General features: G+C 45.1%; 1 protein-coding gene across 1 annotated transcript; it reads right to left on the bottom strand.

The window, feature by feature from the left end:
• Positions 1 to 175: 175 nt before the first annotated feature.
• Positions 176 to 24,596, bottom strand: LOC140313231 (protein jagged-1b-like). The gene is made up of 26 exons (XM_072391257.1): positions 24,250 to 24,596; positions 23,690 to 23,995; positions 17,491 to 17,542; positions 14,910 to 15,167; positions 14,565 to 14,625; positions 12,420 to 12,550; positions 12,195 to 12,314; positions 10,813 to 10,926; positions 10,608 to 10,721; positions 10,410 to 10,523; positions 9,911 to 9,957; positions 9,289 to 9,462; positions 8,736 to 8,886; positions 7,797 to 7,961; positions 7,589 to 7,702; positions 7,366 to 7,479; positions 7,115 to 7,228; positions 6,628 to 6,744; positions 5,940 to 5,967; positions 5,492 to 5,577; positions 4,781 to 4,894; positions 4,578 to 4,687; positions 3,526 to 3,765; positions 2,809 to 2,940; positions 2,419 to 2,560; positions 176 to 1,935 (listed from the first exon to the last, which is right to left on the bottom strand). Exons 1-26 carry the CDS (start codon positions 24,304 to 24,306, stop codon positions 1,460 to 1,462), a joined length of 3,651 nt encoding a protein of 1,216 aa, XP_072247358.1. The 5' UTR covers positions 24,307 to 24,596; the 3' UTR covers positions 176 to 1,459.

The following is a 24,596-nucleotide window of genomic DNA, read 5'->3' as shown; positions in this document are numbered from 1 at the left end:
AATATTTAATAAATATGACTTTCAAAAATATATTGCCAGATCAACACAGAATTCTCAAGTTCATAACACAAAAATCAAAAAACAGGACGAAATGTTGCCATGATCTCAAAGGGTTAACAAATGAGATAAAACATGTCTTTTAAGAGCCTCATTTTTTTTTTCTTTAAAAAAAAAAAAAAGAAACGAATTTGCACAGAAACAAAGCTGACTCGAGCAGAGCAAGGCAGTGTATTTTATCTGAGCTACAGTGTTCCCATTGCCCCCCCAACTGTTCAAGTACTCATTGGTCTTATGACATTATGCTGACTAAAGCAGATGGGAATTCTGGTGTGTCATGTGGATGCGTCTTGCCTTGCAAGTCGGTGGAGTTTGACAGCCTTTACAATATGTCAAAGAGTTGAACTGATGCTGCTGAAGAATTTTTGTTCCCTTAAGTATTTATCCATTAGTGACAAGCAATATGTCTGCCACCATGTCCAACCCTTGCAGCAGCCATGAACTTTTGTCGTCCTAACCTCACTTGCCTTCAATTAAGGTCCTGGCAACAAATGATGAAATGTCAAATGTACTGGAAAAGAAACAAAAAGAAACAAAAAAAAGAAAAAAAAGATCTGTCAGGCCAAAAGTGCCCATCTTTTGTCCTCTGAAAATTTCTTTTGAATTTGGCCTTTATTGAATTAATTGGAGAAAAAGAAATTTAGTCAATGAAAGAAATGGTAGGCTTGCGCAACTATCAAAACCTTCAAACTAGACAGGACATATAAATAAAAAGGAATGATATCTTAAGGCTCTTGATTATTAAGTTAATAAATCAAATATACACAATGATTAATAAAAAAAAATGTACATATCTACATGTTCTAAATTGTCACATAAATTCTTCATATTGGCAGCAACTGCTGACATTGAACCCTTTTCTTCTCCCTCCCCTCCCCCGCAAAAATAAAAATAAATAATAAAGTGGATCTTTTTTTTTTTTTTTTCTTTTCTTGTTTGACAGTTGCTGAAGTCTAAAGCTGAAAGGCACTTTCTCCAAATAGAACTAGAATGAATTCAAGCACAAACTAAAAAATAATTAGCTCTAGTGTTGAACACGTCGAACAGTTTTAGTCATTGTACAACAATTACACCAGGAGCGGCTTCCATGTGTCCACTGAATTTAAAGAGAGGAGAAAAAAAAAAAAAAAGGGAAATGAAATGCACAGGAGGACACTTTTGAGAGTAGTTCTACAGTGAAATGTAGACCAGTGCCTTGTGTTTCCAGCCAACCAAAGCAACTGTCACTGCCAGTGTAAGCCAGCTTGTCAAAACTTAAATTAACACGGGGAATATCTGAAAATACTGTGGGGTCACAGCTGACATGGTCGTTTACTAACTACGCATGCCAAAGCTCCCCGGTTTCACCCACCACCTGGGTGTGAAGGCATAAGGCTTGGTTGCACAGCAACACAGCTGTCTGCTATACAATGTAGTCCATCCTATTTATGCTGTTTGCCGTCTCCAAGTCTCTGTTGTCCTGTTTATTAGTCCAATTCGGATGCTTGGATGTTGAGTTGGGATTGGAGACGGGCGCCTTCTCGTCCCTCTCCACCAGTGTGTATGCTGGCTGTTTGGCAAAGCGGCTCTTCTGTAAGTGCCTCTCCTTGTCGTCCTCATCCCCCTCCGGATGATTTGTCCTTATTTTGGCAATGATGGAGTTCTTGTTTTCATAGTCTTTGATGGCCACCGTGAGGCCAACGTGTTTCTCTATAGGGTTCTTGATCTGGTTAAGCTGCTCCCGCACATTGTTGGTCGTGTTATCCTCGGAGCCGGTCGCAGACGTCCCGTTGTGGCTGCTCTGTTTCCGCCGGCGTCGCATGCACCACAGCAAAATAGACACCAGCACCAGGACCCAGATGACAATAAAGACGGAGCTGAGGAGGGGCACAAGGTAGTCTGATGGAAGAAGACAATCACATGTCAAAAAGATGCCATGTCTTAAAGAGTTGACCTCCAGATATAGATATATTGCATTACCATGTCACACTTTTGAATCTCTACTAAACCTTTGCTAGTACAACCTGACCTCTGAGCAGAGGAGGAGGCTGCTTCTACTTGACAATGGCAGTAGTCCACCATCACCATGTTCATGAGTGGTGGACACAAGCCAATCTAAAGCCACACAGCCAAACTGCTGTGCTCCTCCCTCCAAAATCCTGGCTTAATTGTGTTAAAGCTCTGTCTCAACCGACATGCGAGGGGCAGTCCGTGTGGCATGGAGGACTAAGGAAATTATTTTTTATGTAAACATATTTGTCTTTGGTACTCTTAGCTCCATCTCCACTGATATTTGAGAAAAAAAAAAAAAAAACAATCCTCCCACCCAGATCTACTCATGCGAGTGTGTGCAAGTCTGGAAAAGATTGATTTGGTGCTTACCAGTTTTGGTTGAGCTTGGCACACGCACTTCAGTGATGGAGGAGATGATGGTGTTGTTCCCGTTGCGTTTGCTAACCAAGTCGATAATCCTGTCCGTGATCTCTTTAATGGGACTGCGATCTGAGCGATGGTCTTCAGTAGACTAGATCAAAGAAGAAGGTTTCAAATCTATTTGTTTATGCTCAAGTTCCATCTTGTCTGCAAAAAAATTAGGTTTACTTGCTGCCAACTACTGACACAAACAACCACACCTAAATCCATCACATATCCCACTAAACCCATCTTTACGTATTAGGAATGCATGCTGCAGGCTATAAATCAAAGGGATTTTTCTTGTGAGTATGCATCAGTAGAGAAACATATGGCAGACTGAGAGTGGGAGGAGCTTACAATGCAGACATGGATCTCGTTGCTGGCTGAGAATGACGGGTCACAGGTTATAGACACAGAATGCTCCAAGGAGAAATTCTTAACTACGTTCAAGTTCCTCAGCTGCTTACACACTGCCTCCACAGTCAATCCCTGCACACGAAGAAGAGACGAAGCAAATGTTAACACATATGGATCCAGACTAAAAGCGGAGTGCTAGGTTTGCATTTTGGCAGTAGGTTCAACATCCTATCGGGCTGAAATCCACCTTATTTAGATTAAAGACCACAGGCTCATATGCTTGTCACCATCTGCTGTGATGCTTGTTAGGCAACTGGCGAGTGAACATTCTGTGTGGTGACAGAGTCGCAAGTGTTCTTGTTAAGCTAGAGTCAGTCATTTCCTAAATTTAATCTTTCTGTGTAGTTGAGTTTAAAAAAAAAAAAAGAAAGAAAAAAAAAAAGCGATGAGTTGCAAAAATCAAGATTCTCAGATACACAGAAAATGTGATAAATAGATAAGATAAATGGATATAATGAGATGAGCAATAGACCACATTCCATATGGATAAATCATATTAAATGCATGACTGAATTCTTCAGAAGTCTCCTCTAAAACATGATCTTTCACAGTTAACGGGTCCAATTAATTTATGAGCAGTGTGGGAGGAGAGGCGTGAAAAACTTCCCTAAAACCTGCTCATTCAATCTCCTCCACCCCGGTGCCAAGGTAACTCACCGAGGGCATGGTCTCCTTGTTTAACGTGAAGGTGATGTTGGCGCAGCTGTTGTCCTGGTAACAGGAGCTGGGGTGACATTTGATGGGAGGCTGGGGAGGGTTGGAGTGCCAGCACTCTCCGAGCTCAAGGCAGGGCTTCACAAAGCAGTGGCCTTCCCTGAGGGTGAGGCAGCTCTGGCCCGGAGGACACCCACCTCGACCTTTGGCACCCAGTTTGCATGACCTGGGACCACACCACATCTGCAAAGGAAAACAGTAGTATTGATGATAACGCTCAGTTTTCTTTGACTGGATCAACTTTACTATTCTTTTTAACTGTCATGCAGGTATTCCTGCCGCACCCTTTTCCCCTCCTGCCATTTGACGGTTTCAACTGTTTTTACTCCTTGCCGTTTCTTTTTTATGCATTTGTCCATTTATTCTGAGCCTCAAACGGGTACAGTTTTTTCCTCCCTTGGTATACATTTTTTTCCTCCCCAACGTGTGCCAAAAGATCTCCTTCATGCTGCACTAAACACATGAGTTCATGTTTGGAAAAACACAGGAAAATCAGGCTGTGACAAAAAAAATGGTAGCCTCCAGTGCATCTTACAACACCGGATCATTTTTCACCATGAGCTGCATCAGTAAGGCACCACTGTTCAACTGGTGGTTAGATGAGCATGATAACACCACCTCAAGCTGCAGTTGTAAATCATCCCATTTTAAATGAACTCTGTGGGAGATTCTGAAATGGCATCCGACACCGCTGGTTTTTTTTCTTCACAGCGCTGTGTTTTTTTTTTTTCAAAAACAAAACTGCATCATCCCTGCATAGAATTCAACACATCCAAACCAAGTCCACCGACACGCGTGTACAACACAGTGTTGTTGGGGCCCTAGAACGTTATACGCCGGAATCAAAAACCCATTTTGTCTGAGGTTCTCCACAGCTCGTCTCCCATTGGTCAACAGTGATATCATGCACTTCTCCGCTGCACAGAGCAACATAAATACAATGAATTTTTGCAATGTGTCTATGCTTAGTGCAGGCAGGGTTCGTTCAGACGTACCTTTGTGCATACAACCTTCCCATTGGTGCATTGGCAAGTGTTGCAGTCTTCATCCCAAGCGGTTCCATCAGTGGCGACATGTCCATTAACGGAGCAATGTTTCTTTGTCACTGTGCCGAAAAGCATCATGGTGTTAGAAATATACACAAGACATAAGTTTGCTGTGTGTGGATTTCTCCTTCAATCATCTTGTGAAGTCTTACTTTCTTGACAGTGGGGTCCACTCCTGTCTGGTGGACACAGGCAGCGGTATCCGTTTATCTCATCCACACAGGTGGAGCCCGAGGCGCACGGAGAGGACTGGCACTCATTAATATCTGTCACAGAGGAGACGCACAACGGCAAAGAAATTGTTTCTTCATGGAATAAAGAGCACAGGCCAGACCGAATTCAAATATTGGGTTAAGCAAATCAGCACACAAATCTAATTCTATGCCTACATTCACAGAGATCATGTGTCATTTGAACAGTGCATACACACAAGCTAATAAGAAACAAGCAAACATGCTTTAAATCAGCCTTGGCTGGACGTTTTTGCTCCCTTGTAGCTTTCATAAAAACAGCGTCATTAGCAGGTATGCAGGCTGGATTTAGCAGAACAAAGGGTGTGCAATGGGAAAGAATGTGGCCATATGAAAGCCTTTAAGAGGAAAAACAATCTGTGTAATCAGTGTCAGAGAGCATGGCTGATTAGATGCTGGCCTGCTAAGCTGGTTTACCCCAGGGACAGCAGCATGGCCGGCTGAAGTGACACCGGAATGGCTCTGCTTGGCATGAGGCCCAATGTGCAGATAATTAGCCAACTAGACCTTCCAATTGGACTGGATCTTGCCGACTGGGCACAGTAACTTTCTGGCTAAAACTTTCTGGGATTTGGGGGGACGGGGGGGACTGGTGAAAATGCTAATACTCACTGATCCGACAGTCTGGGCCTGCGAAGCCAGGAGCGCACTCGCAGCGGTACCAGTTATCCCCATCGACACAGGTTCCACTGTTGTAGCTGCAAAAAGAAGAGAGAATTTGTTTCTCTGGATGCTTGTTTTATAAACTGAAAAAAAAAAAATTCAGGTCAGAATTTTCTCACCAGACAACGTAACGACAGTTTTTCAAAGACAAAGCAAATCAGTTCTATTCTTTTTATTGGACAAGTATTTTGGAAGTCAGCGGCAGAAGTGTTTGGTTGAATAGGAGACACATGTGGGAGTTCCCAAAACAGGGTTAGCCGATTGCATCTCAGGAATGACAGACGGGGAAGGGCGTTTGCCCAGTTCTCATAAGAGAAAGCATGCAGGTGAGGAACACGGGAGGTGCAGCCTGTTTACATCTGTCGAAATCTACAGGAAATGTTTGGCTTGCACTTACCAAGGGTGGGGACTGCAGTCGTTGGTATCTGAAAAAGAGAAGAAAAAAAAATTAAAAAGGGAGGGAGAGACAAAAAGTAGTGAGTGTGTTTTATTTTCCTTCTCGCACGTAGGAGTGCAAATGACAGCAAAGAGCAAGTCTAAGCTTGTGTGTGCAGAGGTGTGGTAGGCCAGGACTCCGCTCTACCTGATTACTCTGCCTTATTTGTGATACTAACTCAGTCTTAAAAATGAGCTCCAGCTCTCTCCACCACCATCACCTCTGCCGTTTCTCCCTAACATGCTTAGTTACACGAAGAACTTGTGTTTTCGTAAAGGCCAGGGATCCCAGAAAGTTGGGTAAAAATGGAGGAGGGCTGCAGAACAAGCAGACATGTCACTGTTTGGACAGGAATGTATGACAAAGGGGGGGGTAGGAGGGGTGTTTGTGTGTTGGACTAGAAGAAAGGGGAAGAAACATCTGTCTCCACTTTCCTGAGCCCTTTTCTCCCTCCTCCTTCGCTTTCTCATCTCATGGCCAGCAGCAGCCAGCAAGGGGAGAGAGATTCAAAAGAAAAAAAAAAGCTACAGATCAAAAGATGACGAGAGAGTCCGTTTCAATCAGATGCAGGACTTCCCCTCTGCCCTGCGTAGCATGGGTTTTTATCATTTAATAGCAGTAACTGTCCATCTTTATCCACTCCACTTACTCTGGGTGCACGTGGGTCCCTCCCAGCCTTCCTTGCAGACGCAGGTGAAGGACTCTCCCTTCACCACACAGGTACCTCCATTCTCACAGGGGTTAGGGAGACAACTTGAGTTTTTGGCTGTGAAAGAGAAAAAGAAAAGAAAAGAAAAACTCTTAGTGAGCTTTCCCAACATTAAAACACAGTCAGAAATGCAATCGCATATCTTAAACATCGCAATACAAATGCTGACTTTGCTCTTTGTGACTCCCCCCCTGACATTCCACCACTTTGATGTGCAATGAGGGATTTTAAGCGGATATCTGTCAGCACTCGGATGGGATGGCGAAATGGGCAAGGGAGAGAGAAGGGAGCGCTGACAGAGTGGAGGGATAAAAATCTGACAGATCTGACAGATCAGATTAATATCTGAGATAAGACAGCCAAGCGATCTTCTGTGTATGTATGAATATGAAACATTAGAGTAAACTGCTCTGACCACATGACTCACCTATGTTACACGTGGTACCCTCCCAACCCGGGGAACACTTGCACTGGAAAGTGTCGCCCTCATCGTGACAGGTACCTCCATTGTTGCACGTGGCTCCATCACACTGACTCTCACCTGGATGAAGCATTGAGAATCTCAGAGTTTCTTTAAGGTATCAGATAATGACTTACAGCCATGAGCGCATACCATAAGCCTGCATGGACAGACAACACGGGTGTGGAAAGAAAAAAAGATAAAAGGGAGGCTCTTACGGGAGTGGCAGGTTTTTCCCTTCCAGCCATTTTTGCATTCGCAAAAGAAATCCGTCACCAGGTCTCGACATGTCCCTCCATTATGGCAGGGGTTGGTGCTGCAGTCATCAATGTCTGGATACATTAGATGGTGCAATGATTTATGTGTGCCATATCAAATACATGATCAAACAAGACATTTTTTGTCAAGACATGGATTCAGTGGTGTCATGAGGGAACTCACTGATCTCGCAGTGGTCGCCCTCCCAGCCGTCGCCGCAGATGCACTGGTACACGCTGACTTTGTCAATGCAGGTGCCTCCATTACGGCATGGGTTGCTCTCACAGTCGTTGATGTCTGACAGTGAAAGACAAAGAGCGTGAGATTGTGCTAATCAGGTGTGCCTTCCATCCTGTATTGAGTACCGTGCGCGAGATGAGCCGGGCCTTACTCTCGTGGCAGTAGGTGCCTCTGAAGCCTTCCTGGCACTCGCAGCTGAACTGGCCCCCAGCTTGGCTCCGACAGCGGCCGTGAGGTCCGCACACATTTGAGGAAATGTAACGCTCTCCTCCTGGTGTACTGTTGGATGCCACGGCGACAGTGCAGCTGTCAATCACTGCAGAGAGGGGAGCCATGTTAAAGACCGACTCCAAATCCGAGTAATAAGGAAGGATTGGCATAGCAAGGTGGCTCAAAAAGAGTGAGAAAGGAGAGAGGAGCCTTTACAGATCCCAGGATTAGAACTAGTGGGGAGGGGGAAAATTATAGGAGAAACAGCAATAAGCTGTTATGCTTTCATAAGCAATTTGGAGTGATTCAGTTTTTTTTTTTCTTCACTGAGCACTAAAATCCCCTCCTTTCCCCCTGTCTGATCAGGTTAAGCGAACTGGGTGAATTTGCTCTCCTGTAATCATTTAATTCTTGCCAAGAGCAGAGAGGATCTCACCATCTATCTGACTCTGTGGTTGGTCCTCTCACTCAATTAGACATACACACACACACACACTCTCTCACTCACAGAAAAATGTGCACATTCATTGAGGGGGAAAAGAAGAGGTAGCCCACCAAGTCATGACCAAGAACACACACAGCGCCATCAGTCTTTTGCCAGATTTTCAGGGAATTTAGAAGAGTGGAGAATCATTGGAAAAGCTTTACTCAAGAGAGCAAGGAGGGGGCAGTCATCAAACCTGCTCACCTTGGCCAAAAAAAGTTAATTGCATGAAACTAAAATACAGGTATTGCCCTCATGGGAAAATATGGGTAAAGTGTTCAGGCAAATCGTGAAAAACCCTGGGCTTATTCAATCTTTTACTGCAGCAAGCTACACAGATCATCTTTCAGAGGCCCTCTGGAAAAAATGTGTGCATAGTGCAAGCAGGAGAGTTACCTTTACAAGTTGTGGTGCGACAGTGGTCTTTCAGATGGGAGCAGTTTTTGCCCTCGTAATCCTCTGGGCAAGCGCAATAGTAGTCTGTGTCCCTGTTGAAGCAGGACGCTCCATTCTGGCACGGGTTGGGTGAGCAGTAATCAATATCCAGCTAGGGGAGAAAGGTATTGAATAGAGAGCGGTGAACCTGATAGCCAACATAGTTTCTTCTACAGAAAACAGAGCAAAACCCACAGCATCCTCCCTACAGGCCGTGCCAGGAAACAACACACGCACAGCGCTGGGAGGAAGGGGAAAAACAAGGCAGAGACATAGGAGCCGTCCTCTGAGTCTGGGCTTCAGCGCTGAGGAATGCATCCCACTGCAGCCAGGAGCAGCTTCAACAAAGCACTCCATTTTAAAAAGAAGGACTGTGGAACAACAGCCATTTAACAGGGTGGGGCAGGAAAACTTTACACCAAATCCGAAGATACAGCAGTCCAAGCAGAGAGGCTTAAGATGCTGAATGATAGAAGGAAGGACGATTGCATGGGTGCTTAATCATGCATCTCACCTGGCAAAGATTCCCTGAGAAGCCCGCCAGACACAGGCAGTGGAAGCCATTCACTTCGTCCTGACAGCGGCCGCCATTCAGACACGGCGAGCTTGCGCATTCATCGATGTCCCTCTCACAGTGTTCGCCGGCAAAGCCGGGGGGACACACGCAGCGATAGCTGTTTACCAAGTCCTGAGAAAGACAAATCCACCTCATCACAACCACATATTTGATTAACTTCAGAAGAGTAGAGTCTAAACAATAACTGTCAAACCGGGGAACAAGATGAAGGGGACTGGAGAGCGGGGGTATTATCACAGCTCTGCAATTATTTCAGCACATTTTCCTGGCTCTGGCTCAACACAATAATGTTTATGGTAATTCAATCTAGTGTGGTCATGAAACTTGTGTGTCCTTCCCTGAGAAACCCCTCTGAAGCCATTTCTCTCAGATTTGATTTCAGAAGAATTCCACAACAATTCCACTGCTGGTTTGGAGAGAACAGTTTACAGCAGCTATTTATATAACCACTGTAAATGTCTCTGGCAGAGACAAAGACACTCAATAAAACAAACAAACAAGCTGGCAAACAAAGCAGTGATACCCGATAAAGCTAGATGAAGTTTGACCCGTCACCTACCTTGCAAGTTCCCCCATTCTGGCACTGGTCCTTGCAGTCGTTTATGTCTGCATGGGAAAAACAAATCCAAGGATTAATTCTGAACAGCTTGACGAAATAGTCTGTCTTTGAAAACAAGTCTGCGCTCTCTGTTTCCAGTGCTAGGGGCCTTTAAAAACATTGTTGGAGCTGGAGAATCCAGTGCAACAGTTGGATAATGCGGCTGAAAACTCAGAGTAAAACAGAGTATTGAGCAATCCTGTCTGCTGCCAAGCGAAACTAGAGCTGGGATTGTTTGGAGCCACCCCTAATCACCGCAGCCTTGGCCACACACAGGTCTAATAATCACACAGCAGACAAATTTACACTGCAGGAAAAGACTGCACAAGAACAACTGGTTTGCTTTACGCTTTCATGTCACAGCTTTCGTTTGGCATGAACTGACGGAATGGAAATACATGAATAAGGAAAGCCGGAGCGAAACATGTGTCCTGCTTCACAGCTGCAGCTTTCAACTCACTGATGTCACAGTTCTGCCCCTTCCAACCAGGGAGGCACTCGCAGAAGTATCCACCAATCAGGTTGCGGCATGAGTTGGCATTGACACAGGGCTTGCTATCGCATTCGTTGGCATCTACATGAGGGACAGAGGGGGTCAGTGGAATGTGCACATACAGTTGACAGGCATGGAATGGTGGGAAGAGGCTGGCTAACCCACCTATTAGACATGTCTTCCCGGTCCACTGTGAAGGACACTGACACTTGTAGCCATTAACGAGATCCTGGCAAGAGCCTCCATGATTACAGGGATTCGAAGAGCAGTCGTCCACATCTGTGCAAGAGGGGTGAAATCATGTTAACTGAAATAACATCATCTATGAGGGTGTTGACAGTCAGTGGGTGCAGGTTCGGTGCAATCTTACTGATAGTGCAGGAGGGGCCGCTCCATCCTGGCGCACACTGACACTCATAGCCTTGACTGGTTTCTGAACAGCTTCCTCCATTAGAACACGGATTGGAGAGACATGCGTGTTCCGCTAGGAGACGGACAATGAATTGCCAATTTATGATACTCGAACAATTGAATTAAATTAATAAATAAAAAAAGTAGATGAAACAAATATAAAACATTGATTTTCTAGTGGCTTTTGTGTGAATAGGTCCCGCTGCAGAGCAGAATGGAAAGCTTCCGAGTCTCAGCTGTGGATGACCTCACTCCTCTGCGCAGTTCCACTTTGTTACCACAAAACATCCAGCTCGACTCCTTTCCTCACCCACTAACAAAACCCCATCTTCCCCTGCTCCAAAAGCCCGCTTAAAAGAAAAAAAAATCTCCCACTGTCTCGCGCTCATTACCCGCCCCGCCACACCACACCACCAGGAAATTATCTTTCATGCTATGTTGACCTGACCAATGCACCGCGACTTCCCGCCATTCTTTTTTGGGAGGCGGCACAAGATGAGAGAGCGGCGGGAGAGGGGCAGCCTCGGCCCTGCAGTTTCTCCTTTAAGGACGAGTGGGTCCCAAATTAATCAAAAATGAATGATTCACTCAAGGAACAACTAGGCAGTTGAAGGTGATCAGTGGATGCCTCTTGGTATGCCAAGGGGGAGAACGGGGGGGGGGGGGGTGCAGCACTGGACCCTGGGGCCTCTGTGTTACAATAGCCTGACGTATCCCCTGGTCGGCAGACCTCCTGTTGCAAAGGGCATGGTTTCCTGACATCTCTGCAGTTAAGCTGTCAGCACCCTGCTCGGCTCAGATTTAATGAGGAAAAAAAACATCATCTCTATGGTAAGTGTTCACAACAGCTGAACCTCAGCACCACACCCATCAGTCCGGAGGAGCAAAGAGATGACCGGCCTCTGAAGATCAAACCGGTGGATTACCTGACTTGGGGGGGGGGGGCCACTTACACTCGAGTGGAAACAGATTATTGGGAGTTATCACCTCCTCTGATTACAAACTCAAGGCACCTTTGACCTTTTGCCTGCAAGCTCAGTGAGCCCAGAACCTTCCCACTAATTGTAACTGCAAACATGGTTTTAAAAGCCCTTGAGATCAAATCTTACTTTAAGTATATATAGACTTGCTCTTGAAATTAAAGGATGAGATTACAGGGATTCCTGGAGCAACTCAGCCAACCAAACAAGAAAAAAAAAAAAAAAAAAGTGAAAAGTTTTAGCCAGAGTTACAAAGCTAAACCCTTTCATAACTGATCCAAAAATTAAGCAGAAGACAAACAATGGTGAACAAATGGTGTCGTGCCCTTTTATGCTTCCTAAATGTAATCTTAACACTCACCTCTCTCACAGTTTGTTCCTGAGTAACCCTCAGCGCAGGTACACTGATACTTGTCTGGTCCTGTGTTGATGCATGTCCCTCCATGCAAGCATGGCTGGTGAGTCCCACAGTAGTTCAGATCTGCGGGGGGGGGGGATATGCGTTTCACACAGTTTTAGTTTGTCTGGACACAACATGGGTCGCTCCGACTGTAACTGCAACCGAAATAAGGAAAGCAAAATTAACCTTTGTCGCAAAGGTGGCCACCCCAGTTAGTGTCGCACAGGCACTGCCACGGCTCTACACAGGTGCCGTGGACACATCCGGGGTGGGGGGCGCACTTGTCACAGTACTGGCCCTGCCAGCCATACAGACACCTGCAACACACACAGAGCCATGCCATCAGCAAAACATAGGGTAGAAGTTTCAAACAATAAGCCCAAATACAAACATAAGCATCAGCGACACATGCAGAACATTCACAACCATTACAACAAAACCAGATAATCCCCGCGGTATCTGAACATGTTAATATCTTAATCCTCCACTTATTTCAGATTCCTTCACAAGCAAAGAAGTGATAATCTGAACTTAATGAGGTAAACATCAGCATATGCAGCATGGAGCTGCAAAAAAACTAAACAAAGAGGCCCACACATTCATTTAAAGCGGCAGCGTGTTTATGCAACAGCTTTTTAACAATACTTGGGGACAAGCAAAACAGGAGGATTTAGCATTTTACCAAACACAAAAAAAACACAACAAAACTCTAAATTACAGCTCCAATGGGACCTTTAGCACAGCTAACATTAGCATGTGGCCAGACGCTCCCTTTAACGACACTGTGCCTGTGGCTTGACAGTGGCGACATTCTTGCAGAGATGAGTGTTCAGCCCTCATCGTGGCTGTTACACTGCTGCTCGCCCTGGTTCCCATGAGTCAGTATTCAGGCTTGTGCCCCAAGGCAGAGGAGGAGAGAACAGCTTGCTGACCACTGAATTGTCCAGGTCCATAATTACACTGATAACGCTGCCCTTTACTTGCTCTGCTCCATAATTAAGACAGCAATCCGGCCTGACTGATAAGTCTGCTCCTTAGAGGTGGTGAAGTGGTGATACAGTTGCTGCTGTGGAGCCCAGCGACAGGAAACACAGAGTCCCTCTGGGGGGAGCGGCACACTGATTAGCCCCGAGAAACGGACGGACTGTAAAAATAAACGTGGTGCTTAAGTAAACCTCAGTTTGTGATTAAAGAGGCCGTTTTTTAAAAGTGCGCTAATCCCTTCCATGAGAAGTGGAGCAGAAATCACCAGCAGGATCCCAAATCATTTTCAGTAATTGCACAGCCAAACATTACATTGTGAAGCACTGCTGTTCCACATATAGCTATTTAGAGCTTATTAATAAAAAGGTTTCCTACAGTTGCATTTCTATTACTCCGTTAACAACAATGAAAGCTGAGTCTCACTTAAAACCTGAGGAGACTGAGGGAAAAGCAGAGAAACATCATTAGCTGTGGTGACACAGGTTGCCCTTCTCTGCAGCCACTGCTGTTGTTAAATACACTGCAGCCCACTGGTGGGAAACTGCTCATTGACTACAATGGTACAAGCGCTTATTTGGATAGCTTGTTCAATAGGAGATAAACCCTGAGCTTTAAACTTAAGACACACCTGTGCCGAAACTAACCCAACTCAACCTCTTGTTCTGCCAGCAGCCACACAAGCTCTTACATGAAATCTGATCAAGTCAAAAGCTTGGGAAAAACAACAAAGCTGCAGCACAAAAATGAAAAAAAATATATATCATCCCTACGCTTGATTCATGGCCAAATCAGACAACGAATAAAGCAACCAATGCCTGAACGGTGGGAAGAGTTAGCGCAGGGGCCTCATCCAGTCCAGGATGAGGAGGAGATTCAACTGTTACGGCACACAATGCCCCAGCTCTGATATCCATCTGTGCCTGGCTTTTCCTCTGGCTGTGTGCATAAACAGAATTAGGAAGCCATTAGCTACATAAACAATACACTTTAAGGCTCATCCGAACGCTACACATGATTTGACTGATAACGCTTGCCTCAGAGAGTTGGTCGTGTTTTTTTTTCCACATTGGATTGTGGCAGTCGAGCCTCTCTTTTGCGCAGAATCAGGTCAAAACCACTATAAGAGATTTACAAGCAGCTCAGACTGCATCTCTGTTAAAGCCCAGATACTGATAGTGTTTTGGCCAAATAAAACAAGTAGGAGAAAGGATCAGTGCCATGACAGAACTGTTGCTTGGACACAATCCCTACAGATCTGAACAATCCACACCACAGGCTTCTGGCACCATCCTTCCATGGCAACTCGAACAAACAACGTCTGCCAAAAACGCAGCTCTGGCCACTTACTTGCATCCACCTGGCTCCTTACACGATCCATGTTCAGTGCTGCAGCCCTGCTGACATATAGCTAGAAGGAAAAGAAGATCAGCTTTACTGCAATATCATTAGATTCCTCGTCATCGAGATTAAACAAACAAAAAATTTTTTAAAAATGTAGGACAGAAAATGCAGCGAGAGTTTAGAAACAAAGTGTTTTTCAATGCAGATCATGACACAGACATTACAGTCTGGCTGGGTACGTTGAGAAGACTTGTTCACAGTCATAAGTACTAATCCACCTGTCTGAAGACGCTGTCTCATTAGTATTTCCAAAAGTGATGTGTTTCATGCTGCCACGTCAGAAGGGCTTACCCGTGTTGCAGTCAGGTCCAGACCAGCCTTCCAGACAGGTTTTGTTTCCATTGTAGTCACACGTGTAATGCCCAAAGAACTCATCGCGGGGCCGACAAAACTTGTTGCAGCCGAAGCCGTAGTAGTGCTCATCACAGCTGACGCGGAACTGGTACTCAAACTGGGCAACGGGGCCGTTGTGAGTCAGCTTCTTCCAGTGTGGGCTGGGGTTGATCATGGCAGAATGAGAGGCTTTCTCTATCAACTTCCCATCTGCACCTAAAACATCAATTTAGACACGTTCAAATGCATCTTCAAATTAAATACCCCACCCCAGTCACTATGTTAGTGTTTATCAAGTGTTTGAGGGACGAGGGGAGAGCAACATCCTACAGCATAAGTTTGGGTGTTGCAATGTCCCTGATCATAAATTGGGAACCCAAAAATGCCCCAAAAATTCTGACACAAATTGCAGAAGATCTCCGAGATAGCAGATTACATGTAATTAAGGCAACTATGTGTGCTGAAGATGAAGAAAAGTACAAGGAGGAAATGCAGAAAAAAGGAAAAGGATGCCTGTAATGAGCACTTTTAACTGCTTTTTTTCTCACGCTCCCCGTCCAACTTTCTGTTTCTGAGCTTTACAGCCCGAGGATAAAGCTGGTCTCTGATGCTGCTCTCTGCATCTGCTCAGGCGAGGAAAGAACCGCAGTCGCCATAAATTACAGTGTGATGCCGCAGTCACTGCTGGGAGGCCCGCCAGCGTGCCATCAGCACTTTTTTCCGGCCTTTTTCATATGCATTTTTGTTAACAGCAGTCAAAATGGTATTGAAGTCAACACTTTCACACACTGAGAAGGACCCATCTACACTTCAGATGTAAAGCAAAGACACAGCCCATGTTGTGATTGTAAAATACACAGACTTAGACTCGGAACCAGACTTATTTTCTTGTCAAACACAAAGAGGTCACAGCTCTGTCAAACGGGCAAGGACCAGAGCCAAGGGCTGTAATGAGCTTCACGCACAGAGCAAACACACTCGAACTGAGCAAACATGCTCAGCCCGATCTCCAGACACTACGCCGTCTACTCACAGGCCCACTGCACATTAGCACTGCCTATTCGCTCGAACGTGTAGCACTCACTACTCAATGTCTAAATCTTCCACCTGGGAGAGAATGAAAAATATGTCACAGTCATTATTTACTGTGGCTCACATGAGCAGAGGTGGCTGACCGCGAGGCGAATCACTCCTCTGTGTAGTATGATGCAATGCGATGCAGAGGGGGATGGTGCTGTCATTTATTTACTGTGCTCTGGTGGGTATGAAGAGGGGAGCAGGTCGTGGCAGCGCTCTGAAATCGCAGCGCCCGGTAACATTTCGCAGCAGTCTGGAATCCAGAGTTTAGTGGTGTGGCATTTCTCTACCGACTGCTGGCCTGCAGTGTCAGGAGTAGCAGACCCCTGCTACCTGCTGCCTGGCCTGGAGCTACACATAAATCAAACAAACTCTATTCAGTGAATTTGATTCTCAAGCGTGACCTCTCTAAGATTTTTTAAACTAATCTAAACCGCCTAAAAGCGTTGCCTTCTCTCAAACACTACCATTTTGAAAAAAACTTTCACTTTTACATTTATATAAAGCCAAGCATTTGTTTTGATGAAGAATCTGTTTAAACCTCTGTTAGGACAGTCACAACATATGAAGCAAGTGGAGCTGTGACCTAACCTGGTGGAGCTCAGGGAGGCTTAACCACCACTGAGTGTACATTCAAGGGGCTTTTCACACCAGCGTCCTAATAGTTCTCTGGGGAATGGCAAATACAGCAGAAAAGACCGAAACCTTATTGAGCTCAAACAGACATAAACAAGCTTGGGACGAGGCCCTGCCCTTATCTGGGATCAGCATGCTGTTGCCAACCTCACTGGCAACCAGCTAGAATTAGGATTTCAGATTCAGCATGATGTTATCGCAGTTATTTATTTCCACGCTCATGAAGGGAAAAAAACAAAACAAACAAAAAAAAAAACAAAACACTATTAGTCTTCCACTGCAAACACTCAGAGCTCACCTGTGCCAGAGGGAACTTAAACCAACAAGACCAGAGCTCAGAGGCCTCAGCCCCCTGCACGGTGACTACAGGCTGGTCGCAGCGCCAGGCTGCAGGGTCTGGATGAACTCTGTGTTTCACGCCTCACTGACAGTGAGACGTTGTGACCTCGACCCCGGCTGGCAGCACCTGCCATCAGTCATCGGCCAAATAAAAACATTTTTATAGGCTGGTGGAGGCAGAAAGCTTCTCCTTTCCTTTCCTTTCCTTTCCTTTGCCCTCCTCTCCTCTACCTCACCTTCTTCTCCCTTGCCTCCCAAAAAATTCCTTCTCTCCCTCTCAGGCACCTGTCAGCACACTTTAAACACAGACACACACACACTCATACACACATGTACGCTCCGTGGACCTTGTGGAAGAGAGTGGGAGGGTGTTCAGGAAGAATAAACTTCCTTTACTGACATTCAACATAACTCCTGACAGGCTCTGTCACAAGAAAGGGGGGAGAAATAGAAAAGATGGAGATCCCAGACGAGGAGAAATACTCACCACTGGTTTCATTGTTGAAGTCCCAGGCCTCAACTATCAAAGTGTAGGATCTCTGAGGGAAATAATACAGATAAAAAGGAGGATTAGTGAAGAACAGTATCGTCACTGCATCATAAAGCAAAACATTACCATTCAAATATCATGATAACAGTCTTTTGTTTTTGTACCCGTGCAACCAAACACCTTCACACGCATCTTTGTTTAGAACATAGAACCAACGGAGTCCTGTTTGTATAACATCAGTCTGACATTAACGCCAAAGGATTAACTTTTTTCCTTTAGAAATGTATCATTTTCAATAATTAAAACCTCAGGAAGAAAAAAAAGAAAAGAAAAAGAGACTCCAAATGCAGAACTTTCCCCTTTTCCCATGACCTCACCCGTCTTGCCAGTGACGTTCCATCTTCCTCTCAGCTAGCTTACGACAAAGCCTTGAACAAAATCTGGAGTGAACTTGCAACAATGGCTCAGTTGATCTGATTAAAAGAGGATAAGCCTGTGGTGGTGCAAAGGTCTATCAACAATTGGCAGACACATGGCCGGTGGTCTGGTATAGCTGATGCACCAAAAAGCAGCACAGGACTTTTTTAAGTAAAGAATATGTAGAAATGCACATAGAAGCGGACACTTTACCCTGCAAAGCCAAGCTTATGACTTCATATTAGCCTCTGCAATATTGCCATTCAGAGACGTTTTTTCCACGTTTATAAAATGTAAGAAGTGAGTGAATTATTTCCAGCGTTCTGAGAGAACTCACTGTTAGCCCTGTGTGTGTGGGGGGGGGATTTCAGCTTCTGACGTGATGCCACAAATGCTGACGACGGTCGAGGCAGAAGTCTTTTAGGACACTGCTGAAGGCAGTATGGACGGCAGTGTATGAAAAGCAACAAAATGGGAAAGGGGAGAAAGAGAGAGACGAAAACGAGTGCGACACACCAAAGAGCCCATCTAGATTTCAGCACTCCCAAAAAACGCTTTGTCCGATTCAGGGTCGGCAGCGCTCACACCAATATCAGCTTACACAGTCACCCTGCCCTGCGCTGCGCTGCAGTCACGAGGGAACTAATGTGTTTGCAAGTGCACACAACGGGCTCACAGAGAAAACGGGGTGGCAACGTAAAGAAACATGCTCTGACAACCACTCGAATACCGCCTGTCATATTCATGCAGCTCCTGCATTGAGGCATTTCAGAAATTTGGCAGTGCCACTCGGACCCTCTTTGCTGCAATGACTTCATGGTAAACAAACCTACTCAAAGGAAAACCCCTGCTCTCTTTCCACACAAAGAAAGAAAGGAAGAAAGGGGTATGACTCACTCCTAAAACCGCCCGCCACCCCCTCCCTCCTATTTCACGGCTTCACCTTGCTTTCTCAGGCATTCAATCTTCCATCTTTCCAGGAGACATTTGTCACATCCCCTGCCAGTATTTCACTGCAATCAGGGCAGCTATTATTTGAATCCAGTGCTCATCAGCAACAGACCTCACGGTATATTCTGAATCACAACTGGTTGAAATCACTTGACTAAAAACCCCAGCAAGTGAGTCAGTGGTAATGTGACACCCAATCATCAACTACCTCACCCTAACCTACAGAAAGTAAAAAGCAGAGTCTGCTGGCTTCCCTTTAGGCATTCAGCATCATGTTAATGCTTAGGTGTTTCACCTCTTGTGCCCATTGCTTGACGCAGCTACAAGAGAGCTTTAGTCTTTCAGCTTACCTTCTGTTAGAGGATTAATGTTCAAGACAAAAACAATGGCCCTCAAATTTTACTCCATGACTTTTGAACTCTCTATAACCTCTATGAAAGCTGTAGGGATGACGAACTAAAATAACTCGCTGGCAGTGTAGTCACAAGTACTGATCTGACCTCATCCTAAAAACAGGAACTCAAATGCAAAAAAAAAAATAAAAATAATCGGTGGGACTTCCATACGTTTTGCATAAAGTCATCATTGCAACATTAAACTGTGACTAATAGACATGCCTCAGGTAGGTCACCCTTCAGTGATCTGTAAACTGGGACGTCTTGTTTTTGCTTTGCACAATCATTTTACTGGCAGTTACACCATGAACAGCACTGGATCCCAGCCAACTGGGGAAAGACAAATATAAATAAAGAAATAAACAAAGCCAGATTCACCTGCCACACCATGAAATTTCACACGGTGGCCAGAACCGACGGGGCAGTGGGAAATCCCATTCTGTAGCAGACTCCATTAAAAGGTTACTGGCCAGTTCCTTCCAGCACACCTCTCACCATGTTTAGAGGGCGCCTTGATGTCTTAATACATTAAAAGGCACGTGTACTTGATGTCATGAGTTGCCTCACCATTTTTTGGGTGTTCATTTTTAGACAAAATAACTGCCTGCAGAGGGCGAGACGTTGCCCGACTCCTCGTTCTCTAACACGCCATAACTCCTTGCCTCTTATCAACTTGGAACCGTCCGCCACTGCCAGGTTCACTTTTCCCAGGCTCCCAGCTGACTCACTACTTCTTTGAACTACCGAGAGCACACTCCCTTTCTCCCTCTCGTTCCTTTCTCAGCTACACACATTCCCATGTGTAATAAGTGTGGCCATATGTCTCCTTATCTTTCCTAGCCAAGCAGACACTGTGCAACAGACAAGCAACATAAGCGATAAAGACCCTTCCAGTTAAATCACACTTATTTGCCAAAGAACACTACTGAATCCCCTCAGTAGGGGAATTTTCCAAACATACACTCTTACTCTATCCTTTACTGACCCATCTGATGTACCAGGAAATATAACCAAATAAAAAAAGAAGGGCTATGTCTCATGGAATAACAGGCAGAAGCCAAAGGTTGACATAAAGGCGAGGCACAGCAGATTAGGCCGGTCTCGGCCTTCACTCAGCACAGAGGAAATGTCAACAGTGCGGTCAAAGATATGTTGACCCTCTGTATCAGCTTTCCTAAACCAGTCACTTCGATAGTATCGACCTGCAGTTTGACCAACGATTCGGTATCACACCCTATTTGCAGTAAAAACCCAAATTGTCACAAAACGCCAACTCTCGCCTTCAAAGCCACGAAAAAAAAAAGGGAAGGAATGTTTTGTTTCCCCAAGAAATTACCATCTCAACAAGAGTTTGAGAAATACTGTTGTACAATCAACACCTTATCAAATATCTTGTAAAAGGTACATCAACCAAATCCTTCCCCCAGCTAAAGAATCTCACCTTTTGCCAACTAAAACAAAGACACGGCAAACAGATTTCTAGCAAAGCAAACAAGATCAAAACATGAACCCGAAACCAGAGATGAAAGTCGCATTGAACATTCAACTGAACAAGCGGTAATCTCACTAATCATTAAGGGAAGAAAAGCACGCTTTTATGCAGGTTGAAGACAAGCCTGATGAGCAGTAAAGCATCAGAAGCCATTATGTAACGTCACACCAACAAAGCACTGCATGTACCCCATATTAAAGGAGAACAGGGTGAGGTAGGGAGGGGGGAGCGTACATTTCTTTTTTCTCTTTCACTTGAGTAATTTGCACCAACTGCCACATCAAAACTGTCTATTTAAAACAAACATGTCATTATTCCCAGCGCAAGCACCAGCACTTATCCCAGAGACTGAGCTGACTATTGTTCTGTGACACACCTGATTCAAGTTCTCAGACTACTCTGACCTGTTAACAAAAATCAATCATGCGGATGTGAACACATCTCAGGTCTAAGAGATGCGACAGCATTGTGTTTAAAAGGAAGGAGGAAGGATAATTATGCCGTTTAGTTTAGGCACAGTTGGAGCAGACAATTAAGGTGGAAGATCAGAGAAATCTGAGATAAAAGGACAGAAACTGCTGAAGAAAAAAAAAAAAAAAAAAGGAGTTGGCAAGTTAAGTTCTGACGGTACGAGAACTCGGTCTCTGGGACAGCTAAATCAATCCTCTTTCCTTTTTCAGGTGGTAACAGCCACAGGCAAGGTCACAGTTCGCCTGAGAGCCAGCAGCTTCATCACTGCTGAGTCTATGACAACTGCTTCCTGTTGCTTGCCCTGCACTGGCATTACAGCTGCATTGCCTCCATTATGCTCTGTAATCCTCACTGTAGGCATACCATTGTCCCCGGTTGATAGGCTGTGAGGGCCAGTGGAGCTGGGCTCCTCTATGCAATAAAAGCACGAAGCAGACATTATGGATCCATACAAGGCTCTAAAAAAACCCAGCTCACTCGTGTCAAAGATGCCCAGGCGACATCATGCACTTCAACTGGACGCCTGGCTCTTGCCCTACCTGATCCAAGCACACATGTGTAGCCTCATTAAGTGCCGCAGTTACCGTGGGTGGCAAGGTTAAAGCGATGAAATGCCTGGGGTCCAACCGAGCGTGACTTAAACAAAGCCCTTGGCCTGGACAAGAGGCCAACTTCATGCAGCTCACAAGAGAGGATGAAGGGAAGGGGAGGGGGGGGGCTTCATGAACTCTGAGTACCCAACAACCCAATTGCACCACACTGCCATCTGTCCACAACAGCCAATCAACTGATGAAAAGGACAAAGAGTGATATCATACCTAACCTGACAATTGTTAATGTGCACTGAAGTAAAGCACTTGAAGTGAAGGATGAGAGAATCTGGTCTTTCCCAATTCAAATCCTTTTGCACAATTGAGTTGCATTAAAGCAGTTATCCGATTTATCTATTTATCATCTGATCTAATTTGGATGTTTCTACTAATCTGGAGCTCCTAACATGACCCAAACAGCCGTCGCTGATTTAAAGCGATGTGTGCTGGAATGTAAGAGACTAAATGAGTCTTCAAATTCAACACGGCACCAATTTCCTCATCATTAGCAGCACATGCCCATTCAGCAAATTGGACTGATTTGCAACCAGTAAGATGAAACGAGTGTGGCTGCAAGGGTTCAAGCAGACTCGGTGTTGCCATAGCTTGAACATAAACAGAAGTCTTTGTTATTAAATACTGATGAAGAAAAAAAAAAAAGAAAAAATGTGAGGCGCTAGTTTCTAAGTGGAGTGCAAATCTAAAAAAATTAAAGTGCATGCGAGCCTACAGAGAACATCGTTTTACTGGGCAGATCATGAGGAGTCCAAACTAACAGGTCTCACAGGTAACATACACACAAATGAACCACATGAGGAGAAGAAAAACACACAAAAAAACACAAAGCCACAAATTAGTGTCAGATTTTTTTCACTTTTCTGGACTCAGCGCAGACAACACTCAACATTACAACAAGAACTTCCATCGAGATTGAAGTAAAAATAGCCTTGATGTAATTGGACACACACATACCAGCAGACTGTGCCTTTCAGCTATCAGGCACAGTGGAGGAGTTTGCGGCCCAAGCTGTGGGGCCAGTCAGTCTGTGCACAGTTTTTTCTTTTTTTTTTTTCTCTTCACTACACAGAAATGTGCTCCAGCATGGCAAATCATCTCTCTCACACAGAGCTCCAACACTCCCACAGGCCTGTCAGGCCCATTTATTTACCCTGGGAAGAAGAGCTGACATTTAAAGAAACCAGAAAGTTGGTTTTCACTCTGCAGTTGCTGTACTGTGCAACACCAGTGGCCACAGAAGAGGAGGGGAAAAAAATAAAAAATTAATAATAATCACCCCCCCCCCCCCCTTTTTCATCCCAACTTCTGTTGACTGAAGCCAAGAAAGACAAAAAAAATGTTCATGATAGACATTTGTACTCAACTCACTTACACAAGATCCCAACTGATCTCTTGCAATATTTTATCTTTAAGCATAACGACGGGTGTCTGATGGTTTAAATTACCTTCCAATCACATTTTTGGCACCATTTCTTGATTTCTCACTTATCCCCGAGCCAAATTTCCACAACTCAAGCGCGAAGATTGGCAAAGTAGTTTAACATCCTAAAACCCACCCTGATGGACAAGTCAAGTCTCGATGGGGGAAAATACCTGCACCTGGTAAAATAGTGCAGATAATGAGGAGACAAGGGGGGGCTATCTAAAGGGAAGAAGAAGAAAAAGTACCAAGAGAGAAACTTGTTTGTTGTGCTTTCTTTGCACTTTTCTTGAAGGGAGGGGGGGTAAAGGTGATTGACGGGCAGTAATTGCACATAACTACCATGCAAACAGACATTTTCTCTCTTTATTTTGTTTGGAGATGCGCGTCAGGACACCATTTCTGTTTTCTTTTCGTTTAAGAAAAAAAAGTCTCCACTCACCGGCCAGGCAAAACTGAAGGGCAAAACTATCCTGGACTTGTCATTCTTGACAGAGTTACTGAAAGAAAACGTATTCCCTCCGAGGACAGGCGTAGATCCCATTCCGAAGCTGCAGGGCCCTGCAGCAGAAACCCTGGACTGGTATTCCTTCAGACAAACTTTAAAAAACGTATCGCACTCGTCCTGTGCGCACTTTCTATCCGCCGTGTTCCGTGTGCCATCACAACACATGCCGTTCAGCAGCTCTCCGTTCACATTGTGCATCGATACGATCTGCAATTCGAATTGTCCCGATCCCTCCGACACCTGTTGGGAGACAGAACAGTGAATGCAGTGGAAAACTTTGAACTTGACACACACACAGAAAAAAAGTTTCCCACTCCACATTATCAAGCCCTTGCAAGCATGCGGACCGTGGGCACAATTTCGCGTGAGGCACGGTTACATGTTGCGTTAGCATAGCCGTGCACAGACAAGGAGAAACATGCAATCACGGTCCAGTCGCGCACGGCTGAACCGAGTGACCTTTCCCGCTGTTTTCGCCCGAGTGGTCCACATACCTTCACAAGAAAGCAGAGTAAAAAGGCAGCAACGACTGAGCCCCGTCTCAAAATCATGCCTCCGGACTGCTGTTGCCACTCGTTTGTACTAGTTGTCCGGCCGACACACGGCACCAGAGCTGTCCTCTGGTTTAAACATGCACGAGTGGGGAAAACAACACTTTGATTAGCGGAGCACGGGTTCCCGATGCATAGAAGAGCTCTTCCCTGTATGTCCCTCAACCACTCCGAGCGTCTGCTCTTCTCCGTTATCCGACAGTCTCCACTTGTTGCTGAAGTAAGTTTACACGGTAGCCATGCGGCGGCCGAGCCCACTGCTGACTGACTGCTGGTCCGAGCTGGAGCTG

The sequence above is a fragment of the Leuresthes tenuis genome, unplaced genomic scaffold (genome assembly GCF_036924035.1).
Source record: "Leuresthes tenuis unplaced genomic scaffold, fLeuTen1.0.hap1 SCAF_8, whole genome shotgun sequence".
NCBI lineage: Eukaryota > Metazoa > Chordata > Actinopteri > Atheriniformes > Atherinopsidae > Leuresthes > Leuresthes tenuis.
This window is presented reverse-complemented; position numbering and strand designations above follow the sequence as displayed.

Bases quoted from the DNA above. Each gene is read 5' to 3' on its own strand.
- LOC140313231 (XM_072391257.1), bottom strand. From the start codon at position 24,306: ATGATTTTGAGACGGGGCTCAGTCGTTGCTGCCTTTTTACTCTGCTTT. The intron at 7,703-7,796 runs GTAAGGCCCGGC...TTTCACTGTCAG, and splicing joins AGGCACCTACTGCCACGAGA to ACATCAACGACTGTGAGAGC. The intron at 4,895-5,491 runs GTGAGTATTAGC...CCTCTGTGACAG, and splicing joins AGGCCCAGACTGTCGGATCA to ATATTAATGAGTGCCAGTCC.